Source organism: Zosterops lateralis (assembly GCF_965231275.1).
Source record: "Zosterops lateralis genome assembly, chromosome: 1".
In the NCBI taxonomy this organism is placed as follows: Eukaryota; Metazoa; Chordata; class Aves; order Passeriformes; family Zosteropidae; genus Zosterops; species Zosterops lateralis.
Window position 1 is genome coordinate 35,007,934 of NC_139762.1, and position 19,176 is coordinate 35,027,109.

General features: G+C 48.6%; 2 protein-coding genes across 6 annotated transcripts; both read right to left on the bottom strand.

Annotated features, from left to right (window-relative positions):
- Positions 1 to 507: 507 nt before the first annotated feature.
- Positions 508 to 4,110, bottom strand: HOXA9 (homeobox A9). The gene is made up of 2 exons (XM_083884988.1): positions 3,025 to 4,110; positions 508 to 1,921 (listed from the first exon to the last, which is right to left on the bottom strand). Exons 1-2 carry the CDS (start codon positions 3,569 to 3,571, stop codon positions 1,683 to 1,685), a joined length of 786 nt encoding a protein of 261 aa, XP_083741114.1. The 5' UTR covers positions 3,572 to 4,110; the 3' UTR covers positions 508 to 1,682.
- HOXA10 (homeobox A10) lies at positions 1,811 to 13,195 on the bottom strand. Of its 5 annotated transcripts, XM_083884921.1 has the most exons (6): positions 13,105 to 13,183; positions 11,855 to 12,814; positions 8,474 to 10,452; positions 7,759 to 7,913; positions 7,520 to 7,661; positions 1,811 to 1,921 (listed from the first exon to the last, which is right to left on the bottom strand). In XM_083884921.1, the coding sequence occupies exons 2-3, from the start codon at positions 12,672 to 12,674 to the stop codon at positions 10,178 to 10,180; spliced, it is 1,095 nt and encodes a 364-aa protein (XP_083741047.1). In that variant the 5' UTR covers positions 12,675 to 12,814; positions 13,105 to 13,183; the 3' UTR covers positions 1,811 to 1,921; positions 7,520 to 7,661; positions 7,759 to 7,913; positions 8,474 to 10,177. The 5 variants fall into 5 exon arrangements, with proteins under 5 accessions (XP_083741047.1, XP_083741046.1, XP_083741044.1 ...); XM_083884920.1 differs by lacking the exon at positions 7,759 to 7,913 and having other exon boundaries at positions 7,520 to 7,758; XM_083884918.1 differs by having other exon boundaries at positions 7,520 to 7,913.
- Positions 13,196 to 19,176: the final 5,981 nt, after the last annotated feature.

A 19,176-nucleotide genomic window follows, 5' to 3' on the forward strand; every position in this document is an offset into this window, starting at 1 on the left:
GGCGAGCCCTCTCACAGGGGTTGTGGAAGCACACTTTTAGTGCTGGACATTTTCTGGTGGAGGCTAATGAACAATCTCCGTTTAAATGTCGCTGTCTGAGCTGATTTACATTATTGTCCGCACTAAAGCACGTCGGACATTTTGGTTTGGCCCCATTTCCCCAGCCCCGGCGGGTTTTATTCCAGCGGCGTTAGCTCGGCCCCACTGCCAGCCAGGGGCTCCCCTAAACACCAGCTCACCAAACCACAGCGGTAACGGGGGAGAAATCGCCACTCCCAAAGAAGCTATGGCATCCAGGAGCTGAGTCTGTCTATTGAGGATTAATATAAGGCCGAATTTCCATCACCTGGGGGCTGCTTTTATAAAACCGTGGATTTGCCTTGGCTGGAAAATAATCTCATTTCTCGCCTCACCTCTGCAGCTGCCCTAGCCCTGCCACATCTGCTGGCGAGACTCAGTGCACCGTGAAAGAGCCTCTCCTCAATAATGTTAAGACATCACAAAATATAAAAGAATCAATATATTTTATTTGGCAAAAAGTTAAATATCATTTCAACACAACGATTTGGTCAGTAGGCCATGAGGTAACCGTTTCAAAATAGACAGTGTACGTTCTGCATCAACATAACTTCCCAGATTTTGTTTTTTTTAAAATTGATACAAATTTACAATAACCAAATGTAGTTTTTTATAATGCATACTTTATTATCAATAAAATTAACCTTCATTACAACAACCATCAAATCATTCGATTAAAACTCAAACATAAACCATAGGTAGTTACCTTTTTCACATATACGTATAGCTCCGAAATCTGCTAACTGCTCACTGGTGCAAAAACAATATTTAAGCTAGTCTGTTCATTTACTTTTTTTTTTTTTAATATATAGATTATATATACAACCGACGAAGACAGTACTCTATATATCAACTGTGCATACTAAAATTACTTGCTTCATATTTTGAGAACCGTAATTCCCAGACATCCCGAACGAACGGTTTTTCTACCTTTTTTTTTATTATTATTTTGCATTGGGATATATATAATATATATATTTTACAATCAAAGGTTAACTGTCTAATTATACAGAAAAGACTTAATACACTACAGAGCTATACTCTATGCAATTCTTATAATAAACAACCTGAGTTCAAATTGAATTCTAGCTTACACCATTACATCCGGTACAGCACCCAAGCACATAAATTGAGTCACAAACATAATTACCACAATAAAACACAGTGTTCAAGTATTAGAGCAGAGATCTCTCTGCCACGCAAAGAGCGAATAAAATTAACTACGTAGACTAAACTATACAGTCCGTAAATAGTTGTGCATTATGAAAAGGTAGTTTTTTTCTTTTTTTTTTTTTTTCTTTCGTTAAGTGAAGAAACAGGTAGATTTATACAAGCCAGTTAAACAGCCTTTTCGTGCTAATGCCCCCTTTTTCTTTCCTATTAGAAAATTAAAAGTCTTACTGTACCTCTCCTGGCAATCTGGCCTCTGTGACTACCATTGTACAATCATAATCAGAATTTGCCAAGGGAAAAATGAGGCCTGGACCCAGACGCATTGCATGGTAGGGCTCGAGGGGATGATTTTTTTGTTAGTTTTAACTTTTTTCCTTTTTTTTTTTTTTTCTTTTACTTTACGCATTTTCATTTTAACCCACGTGTCGCCATCATTCGTCCTTCGCTCGATCTTTGTTGATTTTCTTCATTTTCATCCTCCTGTTTTGAAACCAGATTTTCACTTGTCTCTCTGTTAAATTGAGGAGTCTGGCCACCTCGTATCTACGGTCCCTAGTGAGATACATATTGAACAGAAACTCCTTCTCCAGTTCCAGTGTCTGATGCTTGGTGTAAGGGCACCGCTTTTTCCTGGTGGACCTTGCGTGGAGCCAGTTTGCAGCTGGATTATCTACAACGAAAACAACAGAGGTTCAGGCTGAGGGGGAGGGTGGGAGGTGGAGGGAGTGGGCTGGGAGGGAAATCCACGCAGAAACAGCCCATCAGGTGTGCCGCTATTCGTGTTTAGGACGTGTCTCTCATTTCCCCAGGCACGGAGGATCGTGAGGCACAATGGACTCCAAAATACAGACACATGGGGAGGTCACACGCAACCACACGCGGCAAAGCCCCGCCGCCTCCGCCTCCCCTCGCCTTTTTTATTGTTTGGAGACTACGATTTTAAAATACTTTCTCCTCCTCTCTCTTCCTCTCTCTCTAACTCCCTCCCTCCTTCCTGGCCTCCCCACACCTCTAACTGCCAGCCCGGGGAGTGACCAGCCACATCAACGTGTCATCGAAATTGTTTGTCCTTTTAATCTCTACCTTCTCCTGTGTCATCCCTGGCAAGACCCGGGGAGCTGGCGAGTTAATCTACAGCTGACATAACGAAACCCTCGCCCTCTCAGGACCCTCATTCGCACGGCGTTAATCGCGATAGTAATCCCGAGGCGCTCTGCCACCGGTCTCGCAGTCCTGGGAGCGTCCAGCCCGGGCTTTTCCACCCAGAAGACGAAAGGGGGAGGGGAGGAACCAAGTCAACGGCGAGGTTTCTGTTCTCAGCCCAGCAATAGCCGCCCTGGCCTGAGAGCCGTCTCAGAAAAGATCAGATTCACAAGCAGTGCTTTCTAGGCACCCTGTCCCCGGCGTCTGCCCACGCCCGGGAGCGCGGCGGGGCGGGAGGATGTGAGCACGTCCCGCTGAGTTTGCTGGGGTGGCAGGAGCGGGGATGGGCGGCTACTGCATTTCTCTCGCTCTATTTTTTTTTTTTTTTTAATGTTTGCTTAAGTTGCAGTTGTAGGGTGGGGTTTTGTTTTCCTTTCGCCCTGGAAAGCCAGAGCCATCCTAGATTCCGTTGGAGCCTGAGAAAGGCAGCGCTGGCCGCTGCAGATGGCAGAGCCCGGCGGGCCGGCGGCAGTGGCCGCTGCTCGGCCGCGTCATTTGCCCCAGCGCCTCGACACCTCCCCGCGGCCGGCGCAGAGCCCTGAAGTCCATTACCCTTGCCGTCCCACTTACTTGGATCGATCTGCGGTTTCTCTCCGTTTGCCTCACTTTCTCCATTGCTTTCAGAGAATGCGCCTTCGTGGCTTTGCTTATCCCTATCAACTGGAGGAGAACCACAAGCATAATCAGAGAGAGACAAAGTGTGAGTGTCAAACGTGGTACAGTCAGCCCTCCTGGCCGCCAGCGGTTCAGGTTTAATGCCGTAATGCCTGCTGGTAGGTAACCCGGGGAAAGACAAGGAGCCCGGCACAGGCTCAAGCCACGAACGCATGTACCTGCCGTCGGGCGGTGCCACGGGCGCCTGGTGGTGCGCGTAGGGGTGGTAGACGGCGGGGACGCCGCTGGCGCCGGCGGGGTGCGCGGGGCTCCAGGGGGGGCCGAAGACGGGCGCCTTGGGCTGGAAGCTGCAGGGGGCCAGCTCGGGGTGCTCGGCCAGCGCCGCCGGCCGCGGCGGCGGCCCCAGCGGGGCGGGGGCGTAGCGGGGCGCCGCCAGCTCGTCCCCCTCCGGCACCAGGAAGGAGTCCACGTAGTAATTGCTGAGGGTCCCGGGAGCCGACATGGCGGGCGGGCGGGCGGCGGCGGACCCGCCGCGGTTCGGGGCTGCGGGTTTCACGTAACAACTTGGTGCTGGCGGAGAAGTAGAGTCAGTAATAAGTTGAGGGCAGCGCGGGCGCCCATTGGCTGCGCCTGTCACGTGGCGGGGGAGCAGAACAATAAAGTATAAATCAGTCCGCGGGCTATTAATGGGTCAGTGTTTTCCAGCCATAATTTTTATAGCGAGGCCATATGTTTTTATGCAAAGGGATATTTGAGTTATACGGCGGGGTTTGTTTTAATTGCGGCCAACTGAGATTAAAAGATCAGATTCCATATTACAGCCCCCCTCCCCTCTTTCTCTCTCTCTTCCTCTCTCTCTCCCCTCTCTCTCTTTCTCTCTCTCTCTCTCTCTCTTTTTTTTTTTTTTTTTTTTTTTCGTTTAAGCGAACTATTTTATATCAAAATTAATCATCCCATCAGTGGGTCGTGTTCTCCGCGAAAAAAAAAAATCCCGCCACCCTTGTGATCGGAGACCTTCCCATAAAACGATACAATAACCGAAGCAATAAAAAGAGCAAAATAGTAGTTGCGGTATACTGTATTTAAATATACATTTATTATATTTCATAAGGAGTTATTGTTTCGGGAGCCACGGGGTTGTTATTAAGTCAGTAACTATGAGCGCGCTCATTTGCATCGCTGTGTTTCACAGCAGTAAAAATTTACGAGTGCTTGGAAAGGTTAAATTATACTATTGTGTTTAGTTTGGGAACCCACTGTAAATAATACCGTTCCGTTCGGCTCGGAGCTGGCAGCGGAAAGTCAAATTCAACGTATCCCGTTTCCCAAAGGCCGGCGCAGGGCCGGCCCTCCCCGCCGGGCCGCAGAGGGACGGGGCAGACAGGGTTCGGTGCTCAGCCCAGTGCACTTCACAGCCCGGCCCGGCAGTGACCCAAACACCCTCCCGGCCTCCCCCGGCCCTGCCCTTGGAGCGGGACCCTCGGCAGGCCCAGGGAGCGGCCGGGGCCGGAGAGAAGCCGCCGAACTGGCCGGGAGGGAAAGGCGTGCGGGCAGAGCCGGGCCGCGGTATTTATCACCACAATTAATTCTTCAGCTATGCAGGGAAGCAGCGGGGGGAAAGGGGAGAAAATGCCCCGTCTCCCCTTTGCCGAAAGGCACCCTGCTTCTCCGGGCGGCTTTCAAAGGGGCGCTCGCAGCCGGCCGTCCCGCGTTCTGGTGAATCAAATTTACGTTCAAATATAGTTATTTATTTGCTGGCACCTCCTGTGAGCGCAGGACACACGCTAGCGGCATCGGAAGCCGAGCGGAGGGTTACAATCCTCCGCACAAGGAGGGGAGGGTGCGCGGGGGAAAGTAAGAGGCGGCCAGATCCAAGTCCAGTGTTAGGAATTAAAGTAGTGGCTGAGCTCTTGGCAAACGCGCCTGCGGCTCCCCGGCTTCTCCCTGGCGGACATTGACGCTCTTTATCCCCGTGGCTGGCGGAGGAGCGCGGTCACTAAGATGCGGGGGGCACAAAAATCTCCGTGAGAGGCTCGATTTACTCGAAATGTCTTGTATTGAAAATAGAGCCCAGCAAATGGTAGGGACGGCTGAGTAACGATTAAAATCGCGTGTAAATATTGTGCGTGCGAAAGTGTGGTTCTAATTAGTTTTGCATCGCTATGTGGGCTCTCTCCCTCTCTCTCTCTCTCTCTTCTTCTTGCTTTTTTCTTTTCATGTCTTCTCAACAGTTTAATCCGAAATCTTACAGAGGTTCCATTTTCACACCGCTCTCTTCCACAGTCAAAATTACGAAGGGCCGTAATGAAACTATTATCCCTTATTAGAGTTCGAAAATCGTGGAACAGTTGCGAGATCTCAATAAACAAGAGGCCCGTTATTTTCTAACAATTTAAAAAATGCAAATTAAGTTCTCTCGGCTTTTCTTTTTTTTTTTTTTTTTTTTTTTTTTCCTCTCCCATTGTATAGACAGTCCGTAATAGAAAAAAATAATTGTATTTCTTTCCTGGAAAGACGGAACTCCACGTCATTTGTATTTATTATTAAGAGTCAGCTGTGGTGAAATGTGATTGTAGAACTTCCTTTTTCCATTCAGAAAAAATAATCTTAGCTGCAGGAGTCCTGGATGTTTATATTCGAATTTGGGTTTTCAACTTTAGCAGCGGGTTTTATTTTTTTGGTTCCTCACCAAAACTAATAGCAAATGAATAACAATAACAATAGCGCTTAAAAGAACGTGACTGCATTTTTATTTCCCCCGTAAAATTCCGCATTTGTTCGCTGCCAGCATCCAAGGGGCAGGAGGGGTTGTACAGAAAGCGAGAGGAGAAATACAGCAAATAATTGGACATTTTGCACGCGGTCACGTCGCTGATAACAACGCTGGGATATTCGACTCTTTTATCGCCGTTTTACATCCATTTTCACCCAAAGTACATTTTTGGTACGAGCCATGAAGGCCATTTCGCTTCGTCAATTTTGCGAACGACTCAAGGTTTTGGTGTCTTACACCTTCGGGGGCAAAAGACCCCAAAGAGGGCAGAAATAGGCATTGACATTAAAATGCTATGTGAAAGCAGAATTTCCAGGAACGAAGCCCTGCTGAAGCGATCGTGTCCGAATAAAAGTACTGCCTGTCCTCCACACCAACACAACCGAGCTGGCAGAGCTCCCATCCCGCTAGCTCCGGCCCCGGCTGCATCAGGAAGGATCCAGGCGGATTTTAAGCGGGGCGGGGGCATCTGCAAGTGCTGCTTCATTAGCCCTGCACACGGAGGCGCGGAGGATCCGCGGGCGCGGGGCAGGAATTGGCGGGCGGTGGCTCCGTCTCCTGAACGGGAAGTTCAGGATCGCCTTTCCCCAGGCTTTCCTGCCACTGCAGACCTCTCTCACGGAACCACTGCTGGTACGGAGCCGCCGAGGGCTTTTGGCACGACGAAGAGAAAAAATGATTCAGAATTTAGAGGATGCAGTCCAAAATCAGGATGAGGCGATTCAAGCGGGAATGGAAAGGGCAGAGGCAGAAAGACGCCATTGAGGCGCACACGGACACAGGCACTGTAAATACACTCCCCGAAATGTACACAGAGCCTGCAAACAGCCCGTCAGCCCGTGTGTGCAGAGGCGAACACAAGCACTTCAATTTGACTGCAATGCAGAGCTCTGCCCCTGCCCCGGCCGGGGACGGCTGCTTTCCTTGGGATGCCCCAAATCCGCTATCCCAACCCATCCGAGCTCCTGCAGCCCAGCCTGAACTTTCCAACAAAGTTTTTAGGATTTACTATTTAATTTTTTTTTTAATGCAAAACTAATCACGACCGCTAAAAAAAATGAATACAAATAAATGAGCAAGGAGTGAGTTTTGTGTCCTTTTTCGCACCCTCCTTTCCCCCGCTCAGGGTGCGGGCCCGGCGGCGCTGGTGCTGGCGGAGGGCCCGGGGAGCCCGCCCATCGCCCGCGGTCGCGCCGCCAACACAAAAGGCGGCGGTGGCGGCGACGGCGGCGGGCCCGGAGAGGTCGCTGTTGCCCGTTCCGCCGCCGCGGAGAGCCCGCACCGCAATCGTGATCGTAACCGAGGCCTTGCGGGCCGCGGGGCAGCCCCGGGGTGGCGGGCCCGACGGCGGAGGCGCGGAGGCAGCGGCCAGAGCGCCGCGGGGACACAGAGCGCCCGGCGGGGACACAGAGCGCCCGGCGGGGACACAGAGCGCCCGGCGGGGACACAGAGCGCCGCCAGAGGATCCACCTGGCCGCGGGCGCTGCGCTCCGGGCCCGTGGTTCAGAGGACGCCCGCAGCGGGGCAGGCAGATCGGATCTCTCCCCACCCCCTCCTCCAGGCACGCTTTCAGGTCTCTTGGTTTTTAATAAATCCAGAGTGAAAAATAAAGCAGCCGTCCGCCTCCCCCCCGGCCCCCCGAGCTCGACCCACGCCGAGCGGAATGCAAAAACGCACCTGACCTTGAATGCAGCCAACGAGAGATATTAAAAACCCGCAAGCAGGCAGGGACTCGCTTAGGAGCTAGCTAACCTTGAAGAACTTGTCAAGCTTCCCCCCTCGGCTGCCGTGTTTATCTGAGGAATCAAAGGAGGCTCCGCTGCAGATGGGAAACAATGGCATTGGGACTTGACGCCTACAGTTCACTTCGGCGCTAAGATTTCTTCGAGCAGAAAGGACCCTCGCACCGAGCATACCTGGTGATGATATCAACTGAAGTAATTAAGGCAGTTTCGTGCTGTAGAGAGAAAGGTGGAGCCCCAACAACATGAAACTACCTAAACCACAGAGCAGTTCTCAGGCGCTAATTATTACTTTCCCCATTGCCGTGGTCCTTAACGCAAGGATCCCGCTACGAAAATAAAACCAGAAACGTGACTAAAACATCCCTCTCGCCCTCCCGCCCACCCCGCCGGCGCCCCTCCGCGCCCCCCGGCCAGCCTGGGGTGGGTTAATGAAAACAAGAGTAAAATATAATAACAACCACCCACACACACGCGCGCGGGCAGCTTTCGCCTCTCCATGCAGATGTAATCGGGGAAAAAAGGGCCGTGCACGACAATGTTACATCACGAAAAGCTAACGGCTCCCAAGCCCGGGTTCAAAGTCTGTCCCCCCTCCTCTCCTCCCGGCGTACATATACCCTTGCAAGGAAGCGTTAGCTGTCTCTTTTCTTCCAGCCTTCCTTTTGCCTTCCCTTTGTGCGAGACCCTATTAGCTAAACATGCAGCAAGGAAGGGAGGATGCGAAAAAAAAAAAAAAAAAAAAAAAAAAAAAAAAAAAAAAAAAAGCAAGCAGCCTGTGTGAAATAAGCTCTTCCACATGCAGCCAGGTAGGGAATAGCCTTGCCTGGAGGGGCCCGCTGGCAGGGAGGCGAGGCTGGGGTACCCCCCTCCCTTCCCATGAGCTCACCTTTACGATTTCTTCTCAGCCCTGATATAAAGCTAGAATTTTGTCAACGTCCTCTGGAGTTAAAGATCTCCGCACACTTGTAGGTGTTCGATTAACAACAACGACAACAAAAATCAAAAATAAAAATAAGAGAAAAGAAATATATCGTTTCCCTACCCTCAAGAAATAGTAATTTGCTTCCTCAGTCTATGCAGTTCCTCAGTCAACTGAAACCACTCGTTCAAGACAGCAACAATCCAGATATACTAGCAAGTCATAAAACTGAACAAAAGCCGACAAACCTTAGAGCACCATCGCTATATGGCCCAGACAAATTACGACCGTCTAGGTAATATTTAAATAGATTCCTAAAGTAATTGCAGGGGGTTTAGGCAACTATTCCTGTTGTAAAAGTTCTTGAAGACATAAAGTAGAACCTGAGGATAAACAGTCACAAAAAGAGGTAAAATTAAAAGGATTCATTCCACTTTTTTTTTTTTTTATTCTTCTATGAGAACATAAACATCGTCTTTTTCACGCACAGCAGCATTACAATATTAATTTATTCCGATTTAAGGTAAGAACTAGATATAGCTAGAACTAACATTTATAATAATGATAGAATGCATTTGCTTAAAACAGTATCGGCATTTTAATAATAATAGACATTTATCCATATCTGTATTTATAGCTTTCTCCCTTCTTTCTTTCTTTTTTTTTTTTTTTTTTTTAATATTTTTAAATTTTTCCCCTATATGTTTGACCCTTTAATGCATGTAATTTCACAGTATAAAGGAAGATGAACATATTCTCCCTCACAATCTCAGACTCTGGCTCAGAAAGTCCATCTGATGTCCAGGATATATAATTTTCGGTGAAATTAGTGAGGGAAAAAGTGACTATTTTCTTCTCAAGGGAGGAATTTCTGTGTGCTTGTCGTGCGTTACCAATGGTAACGTTATATATAGACACAAAAGGAAAACACCAAATTCACATATTTAAGCAAAACTACATTAAGTAAATATCTACAACCAGCGAGAGGAATTCAGAGGTAAGTGTAATAATTTAGTCCATGAGTAGAACGAACTCTTTTATACCTTTAAAGAGAAGATATTTCATTTTCCTGGCCAAATTTAAAGCTGTAATATTGGCTTTTAAGGTAAAGTGTAAAAAAAAAATCACTCCTAACACCCGTTCCTGTGAAACCCTCTTAAAGGATGCCTGCATTTCATTATTTTAAGTCCCGCTTTTCGAAGGAAAAAAAAAAAAAAGGGGGGGGGAGGGGGAGAAAAGGCAAACAGAGAAGGGGAAGGCTCCCAATATATGGAAATATGGCCATGTTTAAATTCTTCAATGTGCAGCTACGTACAGTCCAAGTTACAGCACTTATATTTTAAAAGAATGCACCTTTAATCAGGATTGTTTACTTTTCAGAGAGAGAGACGGGGAGGAAACATATTTGCAGCTCCTGAAACGGTATTTTTGTGTCTCAAAGCTTAGAGGAACAAATTGGCCCCGGGAAAGGCTGAAGGAAGAGGGGAGGTTCACACACGGCATTTTGTGCTTTAGCGTGACTTTAGTCTGCCCACCCCCCCAAAGTAGCTCTTAAGAGGTTAAGGACATACTGAGAGCGCCTAAAATCGTTAATCCATACAGGTGCGGATGAATACAGCCTAGGAAAATGATACTGGCTCTTTAAACCATAAAGATGTGTTTATAGGTTCATCAAGAGAAATTAAAGTTGGCTGTGAGCTCCCGAATCCTATTCTCTCTGTTCATTTTCTTCAGTTTCATTCTGCGGTTCTGAAACCAGATTTTAACTTGTCTGTCTGTGAGGTGGACTGTGCGGCTGATCTCTAGGCGACGCTCACGAGTCAGGTACATATTGAATAGAAACTCCTTTTCCAGCTCGAGAGTTTGATGCTTGGTATAGGGGCATCGTTTCTTTCTGCCACTTTTTGCCGTGAGCCAGTTTGCTGCATTCTCTCCTTTTGAATTGCCTAGTTTTGAGAGAGTAAAAAATGGATGTTACCATCGGGGAGGAGGCAAAGAGCTGCGGGGGAGAGGGTGGAAGGAGCATCTGAGCGTGTGCCTGTCTGTGTGTGCGATGGGCTCACTCCGCCAGCTGCGGAGAACTGCGATGTGCGCTATCCTTGAGGGAACCGAGACCTTCCAAACGGTTTCCCGAAGGTTTTGGATGTGGCAGGGTAAGAACTGCCCCTGCTCAAAAACCTCCAACAGCCTCTGGTGGGGCAGCGCGCCCCAGACTGTAGTTCATCTCCGACCCTCCAAAACGAGCTCCTACCCTCTCCCTGTCGGCCATTCCGAGCCCTCTGCTACTGGGGGCAGCTGGGGAAGGCCCTGCAGTCTTATTTCCTTCCCCCCAGGCACCTGCTTCCAAAAAAACAAAGCCTCCGGATCCGGCCTCGGTAAGTGTGCTACGGAGGTGGAAAACAAGGTGAGGTGGGGAGCCGGAGCCTCCCTGCCTTCAGCCCCTGCCTTTCCCGAGGGTTTCGCCATGGCCTTCTCTTTTCCAACCATTGCGGGGAAGAAAAAATAGGGCCATAACAATGATAAAAACGTTTCGAGGTGATTTCTATCAGTGGAACTGGCTGGGAAAGAGGTAACACCAGTCCCTTGATGGCTCAGAGTGGTTAGCGATTTGGGGTTGGCTCTTTAACAGTTTTTCGCTGACCCTTTTCTTTTCTTTAAATACCACTTTCCAACGAGTCGCCTGAAAGGAGTAACAGGGCGTCTGAAAAGCGGACGGAGAGAAGCTCCTGAAAAGTCTGCCGTCCAGGGAAGGGGAGTTATTTTTTGCCATGGGGACACGAAAGGAAAATAAATAAATAAGGAAATGCATAAATAGCATCTCTGTTATCTAGTGTGGATGCTGAAGGATATTCGCCGTGCATTCATCAGTCTAATTTGATAGCAGCTCATAGATGGCACATTTCAGCGCGGTTGTTATTCCGAAAAGCATTCTGGATCGTAAAATATAACTTACCGCGTTAATAGGTTTATTTATTGGCACTGCCTATTGCTTATTTTGGATGCTTTACAAACATCTCTGTTATCTGGTAGGCACCTTCACATCACGGGGGAGAGATTGATCTTGTTTTTCTATATGTTTTAGCAGCATGCAGGCTAAAGTTGCCCATAGAGGAGGCTCTAAGGGTTTTAAACTATAGGATGGACATTAATTTTTACGGCAACCCCATGCCCGAATATTACAAAGTTCAGAAGGTCAGTCTGAGCAGCGCTTCTTGGCAGCCCCGCGGGGCAGCTGGGATCTTCCTTTCGCATCTCAATGTCGCTATAATCCTCAACGACTATTTTTTTTTTTTTTCCTTTCTTTCTCTTTAATCATCACTACCACCATCACCATCACCATTCGCTTACCTACAGGCTCTTTCTCGGGAGAAGCCTTGCTGCTCTCTGACGGAGCTGGAGAGAGCTCCTCTGCGGTGGAAGATGAAGCCTGAGTCTCGTCCTCCCTCTGGGAGACGCACGCCAAGGGGCTTGGAGAGCGCTCCTCATCCTCCTTCCTCCCCGCGTCCGGGACGGGAGGCAAAGATGGAGGCGTCTGGAAGCGGCCGGGGGGCTGCGGAGGGAAAGGGGCAGCCCCGGCCGGGCCCGCGCCGTAGTTCTTGGAAGTGCCATAAGCCTGGGAGAGGCGGAAGTAGCCCGGGACCGGGACCCCGCCGCTGCCGCCGCCCGGGCTGACCTCGGCGTTCAGCCGGGGAAAGGGAGCGAGGTCTGTGGCGCCCGAGCCCTTGGGGCATTTCTCTGAGTCATAGAGGCAGTAGGAGCTCTCCTCCTTAATGCTCGGAGCGAAGGAGCACGAGGTGGCCTGCTGGCTCTCCGGCTCTTCCATGCGACAGGACCGGGGGGGATCTAGCCACACTTCCATCCCTGACACGTAGGAGTGCGAGGTGGGGACCATGCTTTGAGAAGTACCTTCATTGCGTTTGCCCAGAACGGGGAAAAGTCCGCAGCTTTGCAGCCCGTAGGACAGATCGGACGCCTGTGGCAGGTAGATCCCGCTGTTGGGATAGTAGCCGCCTCCGCCTCCGCCTCCGCCTCCTGCTCCCGCCGCTTCCCCTCTGCCCGAGCTGATCAGGGAGTCTACCAAAAAAGAGTTTGCGGCCGGGCTCTCGGAGCATGACATTGTTGTGGAATAATTTGGCGAAGGGAGCAGATAGCCCTTTCTGGCTGACATTTCTTGTGCAAAACATGCTGAATATGATGAGAGATACCCCCGCGCCGCGGCAGGCGCCCGCAGCCAATGGAAGCCCGGGCCTCCCCAGCAACCCCTCCCCGTCTGGTTTCGTATGCACAGAGCTGCTCTCAGGTCGACCTCTGAATTTGGAAGATAGATGTATATTAATGTGTAATATGGATTTCCATGCGCACGGGCGCGCGCGCTTCCACCACATGGGCGAGCGCCTGCGCCCGGGCGGGAGCGCGCAACTGAGAAAGGGAAGGGAAGGGGAAAGGGAAGGGGAAAGGGAAGGGGAAGGGGAAAGGGAAGGGGAAAGGGAAGGGGAAAGGGAAGGAGAGGGCTGCGCTGGTCCTGGCTCCAAGTTTTGCTCCCCTCTTATCACACGCACCGCTATAAAACAGGTCGGCGGTGCTGATGTTTATTATACCTAGGCTGGAGCGGTGTCCAGATGAAGCTTTTACTGTCGCTCCTCTCTCTCCCCGCGGTTGGGCTTTCCAGCAGCAATGCCTGCTCACCTCCCTGCGCTGACTATGTGTCACACGAAATTAATAAAGCCACGGCTCGCCCGGTGTTTTATGCTCAGCCTCTGCTCATTTTATTTGATTGTCTCGTTTTTTTAAGAAATAAAAGACGTGTTATTGTTTATCACGGATCATTGGAAATCGTAAAGGGGCCTGGTGCCTCCCGCGTTAAACTACCGAGGAAGGGGACTGCTTGCAGCCCAACATCACCGCCACGACGCCAGGCTGGCCTTAATTTTCCTGGAGATAAAATGCTCGCCGCTGCGCTGAGGAATCTCTTAGGGAGCAGTGCCACTCTGGGAGGATTGATTGTGCGGTTGCAGCTTCTAATGCTTTAGTTAACGCTGGATTCTTCCTGAGGTCTGATTACCATTTAAAATATAAAGCCAGACATATGTCACAGAAAGAATCCAGACGCGAGCAGTTCAAATGGATCCTCGCAGGATGCTGTGCACCGTGTTTATTGATGTGTTTATATTTGGACGATCATTTTTATATCTCCCCTCCTTCCCGCTCCATTTGGGTCTTTTCACTTTTCGCCTCTTCAAAAGCGTGTCCGTTAAGCAATGTACTGAATAATAGAAATAAGAGTAGCTAGATAAATGCCGAGATACCAGACAGCCCGGTCCAGTCAATATGTAATTGTGGCGGAGGTAGCAGACAGATAGCAGACAGGCAGGGACGCAGGCAGAGAGACAGATAGATTTCGTAATGAAATGCTTAATGATGACTCGCTTTCACTTCCATCATCTTTCGCTTATGCCATTTTGAAGTCGCCTCGCTGCCTGGCCCGCGGAACTAAGGGCACTTTAGTTGAAGGGGAGCCTGAGGCTGCCCGGTTCTCGCTGCCCATCCCTGAGGAGCATCACTCGCTCCTCTCCCCCGCTCGCCGCCTGGAGCAGCAGCCGCCGGCCGCTCTCCGCTCCCAGCAGCTCGGGCGGGTGAGAGCGGCCGCCGCCCGGGCGTCAGCAGGGCCCGGGCCGAGAGGCGCTGCCGGGCGGGCAGCGGGGCCCGGGAGGGCACTGCCCGCGGTGATGGGGCCGCTCCCTGCGGGGAGGGTGGTGTGGGCCAGCCGCGGCTCCCCACATTTCCCCGGCCCCTTCCCTCGGCCTCCAAAACCCCCAGGGAGCGCTTCTTCCCCCTCGGCCCACGGATGTGTCAATCCCCCCGTGGTGTTGTCTCGCAGTGTCCGCCCGCCACGGGGAAAAGCTTTTTTTCCACAGCGTGGCATTCCCCCGGAGGAAGCGGCAGGAGGGCAGTGTCCCTTCCCGGGGGGCCCTCCCAGCCTCCCTCCGCACCCCGGGGAGCACCAGGGCAGCCAGGGGATGCTACAGCTTTGAAATACCCATAAAATCTCTATGGAAAGGCACCTGGTTTTTCCTGCGTGGTGGGACGAGCATCACAGCGGGATTTCCTTCTGCCCGGCCCGTGGGATGCGGTAACGGGGGTAGCTCTCCCTATAGCCCATAGAAACCCTTCGGGGCTTTTTCCTTCCCGCACTTCCTCCTGTAACATTTTTTGTAATTTCCCAACCCGACTAACCTGGGATGTGTTAATGTGCGATGGACGAACCCTTATCACATTCCTATGAGGGCCATATCATTACTACAAAATTAATACCACATAAGGAGCTGGTTTATTGGCTGGTATACAGGAAGGCTATTATCAATAGGCTTAGCTTCATAAATACAGATCTAAATTAAAAGAAACGTGAGCCCCAGCGCCGCCTTCCAAATACATTTCTCTACACAAGCCAGGTATAAAAATTACTCTGGGGAAGTCCGCTCTTGCGGTATGTTTATTTTGCATTTGCCAAATTAAATAGAAACGGATTGCAAATCTAAAAGCCATGAGGAACCCGGCAGAAACGCTTGAAATCCTTCCAAAGCTGTTTTTAAAATAAGCAGCTCCCTTTTAAAAATTGGATTAAAGTGAAGGAAAGTACTATAAAAAGTATTCTGCAGTCCTCGTCAGCCGGAATAAAATGACTGGAAGTGCAACGATGAGACTCGAGTTTGGCTTCTCCTCCCCGCGCGATGCAATGCACGGGAAATCAGACAAAAGGCACGGAGGGCGGTGAGAAATTCGGAAGGTATTCTTTAGGCTCCCCGTTTAGGTTTAGCGGCACTGGGCTCCCCCAGCCCCGTGTGAGGCCCCGCGGGAGCCGCCGTGGGCTGTTGTGGTGACCGCAGTAAACGGGGCCGGTTTGATGGTCAAGGCACCGGCTCCGCCGAGATCATGAACTCAGCTCGGCGCTGCATTATCTCCGCTTTCTTTAATCGCTAACAAGGCCAAGGCAAATAGTAACCAGCATCATCAAACCCACTGAAGTAAAACTAATAATGTTCACTTGATTCGTAACTATAAAAGATAATGGTCAATTCTGACTAAACTGAGCTAATTTGGCATGCGCCGAGTGGAGCTACCGCATTGCCGGCTCTTAACAATGTGTCCCTTGGAACTTAACCCCCATTTAAAAGAAATTTTAAAGAATATTGTGGACGCCAGGGGACGAGAATTACTTTCTTTTTAATTCTACTTCTGTAAGTAAAGCTATCCGAGGGTCTATAAAACCGAGCAAATAAAATTCTGATAAATATCAAAGCCGGCGAGAAGGTGTTTTTTGTGGAGAATCTAAATTCATGGCGTACATAGACAATACTATCAAAATAAAATTTTATTGATCTAAGAAAAATATAATAGATGCATTAATAGCGTCGTTAAGCCGTTTTATTGGTTGAACTAAAATTAAAAACAAAAAGGGAATAAATAAACCCCGACAGCTCAGCCTAAGCAAACTCTGACTGGAAATCTCAGAACGCATCGTGTTAAACCGTGATTTATCTTTTTATTATTGGCCCGTATAACCCAAAAGATCAGCGCTGTTAATCCAGAGACGCATTTTGCGAGCTAATTAAAATATGCTTTTATTTGTAGACACGGGCAAACTGCAATTTGTGCAAACGTAAAGGGCCTTGCAGTGTGTGCAGGAGTGCATGCGCCGCCTATCTGAGAATACAGCCGTGGACTGCATTTTATACTGCTCCAAAAATTAATGCGATCAGACTATAGTTATTTAATATTGGAACTGTCAGTTGCCTGGAACGTGGGTGTGTGCCAGATTCCTCTTTTTTATTTTTTTTTTCTCCTTTTTTTTTCTGGATTTGCTCCAAAGAAGGCGGATTTCAGACAGGAGGTTTAGGAACTGCGTCTGTGCCAAGTTAGGTGACAAATGACGGCCCCTCTAATTTTATCTTTACTAGAAATTCTTTCACTCTGGTGGTGGTGCTGGGGGGGTTGGCTTGTTTTGGCGGATTATCTTGTTAAAAATTAGGCTGCGATTTAATTTTATTCCAGCCATCCGTAGGCTTGCTCTCCTAACTATGTTTTATATTATACATGTATCGGTTTACTCATTTGGATTAGGAACATATTTTGCAAGTAATTCTGACGAGCTTCAAATGCTAGTGTGCGGCAGGACAAAATACACCCAAACCAATTCATTAGGGCTTTATTTCCTCGCCATTTTCCGGCACTGACGAGAACAAGGGGGCTTTCTATTGTCCGGAGAGCCCCAAACACCAAGCAGAAGCAACAACGGTATCGGGTTCTGTACGTGTGGGGGAAATATTGCATACCCAAGTCTGTCTTTTAAATGTACCCCTTCTAATGCGATAGATGGGCCGCACAGCTCTATTAAGGATTTGAAACTGTAGCCTTTCTCCCTTTTTGTAGCTGTCTTCCCTTTAAAAAAGATCTGTATGCATATACAATTTTTTTTTTCTTTTTTTGGTTGTGGTATAGCTTGGCTGTCAGACACACACGTCGGCCAGAAGTTTCGATTTCAGAGCATTTAATGAAAAGATTGCGACCCAAAAAAAAAAAAAAAAAAAAAAAAAAAAAAAAAAAAAAGACAACAAAACACAAACCCAATGAGCTTATGAAAAAGCCTCCCAGGGGTTTGGATGTGGTATGTGAGCTGAAGTTGAGTACACGATTAATTAAACACAGTGTAGACACTGAGCTGGCTTCCCCTCTTCCCTCCAAAACACGCAGACCCAAATAATGTGAAATAATAAACAGTTATTGTAAGAAACAAGCTTGTTTTTTTAAAATATTATCCTATGACCGCGGCCGTCAGTAAACAATTCGTAACCAGAGGGCGCTTTAACCGCTGCTGGGGTCCCTTTGATTTATTCAGCCAAGTATTGAATGGGACAGGGAAACAACAAGGGGAAAAATAAATATTTGATCAAATATGCGGAGTTTAAGTTGACTGGTGTAAAATGAAATGTTGCAAAGGGACCCTCAAATCTCCCTGCTTCTCACGTGCCTTCTCGTGTCCTGGCATTGCCGAGGGGAAGTCAAAAGGGATCAACATCCCCCAGCTTTTAATGGAGCATCTTTGATGAAATCGATAGGTTCCAATAATCATCTGAAACTGCTCTCTGTCGACTGAGCATGTGCTTTTAACTACACTTTCAACAGTTCCCCGGAAGCACAACTAAAAGACGCTGCAGCAACTGGCACTATATACATAGAAGAGAAAGAATAAAATAATATTTTTCATTTTTCCTGACAGATATTTAAAATTCTGTCCTAAGAAACACAGCGTATTAAAATATGTAACCAAACCAGTATCTCCTCCATACAATACCACCTTCCCGCCCGCCCTTCTCAAATGGAGACATAAGAAAAACATGTGAAAATTTTATGGGCATGAAAAGTAACCTGGAGTTAGGGATACTCATAGAGAGGATAGAATTTCAAAGCTACAATCCAGAGCAGCCCTGAGCACATGAGAACGAGTAACTATTGTTTGTTTACAGCACATGTGCTGATTAAGAAAGAAAAGAAAAGAAAGAAAGAAAGAAAGAAAGAAAGAAAGAAAGAAAGAAAGAAAGGATCGAAATCTAAAACTGGTCTTGCACGAACATTGACTTAATATGCAATCACATGAACAGTTTTTAGCATAAGTATGTCAAAAGTTGTTTACCACAATCTGTGTCCAGCTGCAAGGAAGCAGACTACCCTTTAAAGTTACCAAACTACCCTAACAAAACTATAGTTCAAGACTAATAAGATCGTCAGAATTGTCTGTCATTTGTAGACTGTGTTGCCATAGATCTATTTGATTGAAGACACCTACTGTTCCACACATAAATGTCAAGTTTCATAATATTTCCGATGCTACACTTTTTTATTTTTCTTTTTTTTTTTTCTTCTTTTTTTTTTTTTTTTAATAAGTGGAAGAAAGCTACAAGTTACTCTGAAAAAATATTTCCAGATAACCTGGATTTTCCACGCGGTTGGCCAAAACGAAGAGAAAATAAAAGGTCAGCTGCAACTTAGAAAGTCCCTTCTATATTATTTCACATCCTAATCACCAAGGTTTTGCATCCCTTCCCCTCCCTATAGCTCTTTTCCGCGGTGCTCGGCGGCCGGGGCCAGGGCCACCGCAGATCCCAGGGTACCATTCCGGTCACCGCACACTTCTCGCCGCTCTCCATGCCCGCTAGATGTATAAAACACTTACCTTCGTGCATTTCCTAACCCAAAGCCCAGAGGCTTTAACTCCACCGAGAAGCCCCAGCATCTCCCCCCTCCCCCGGCATCCCGAGCGGCTTTTTGTACAGCGGAGCCCGGTAAGTGCAATAATTACCCGTGTGGCTCCAGGGATGCAAAGTGAACAAAGGCCAAGATTTTCCTCCTTTTTTTTTTTTTTTTTTTTTTTTTTTTTTTCAGGGCTGCTCTCCTTGCCCCGGGCGGCTTTGACATTGATCTGAAGATCGCCATCTTGTGGCAAAGCAGCCCCTAAACCGCGGCCGACGTCCATCCGTCCGTCTGTCTGTCCACCCGCCGTCCTGCCGCGGGGGCCCCGGCGGGCGGGCGGACGGACAGACGGCGGCGGAGAGCAATGGTCGCTCACCTCCCGGTGTAAAAACCTCTGGGCGAACCTCCGCCGCCTTTATAGTGGA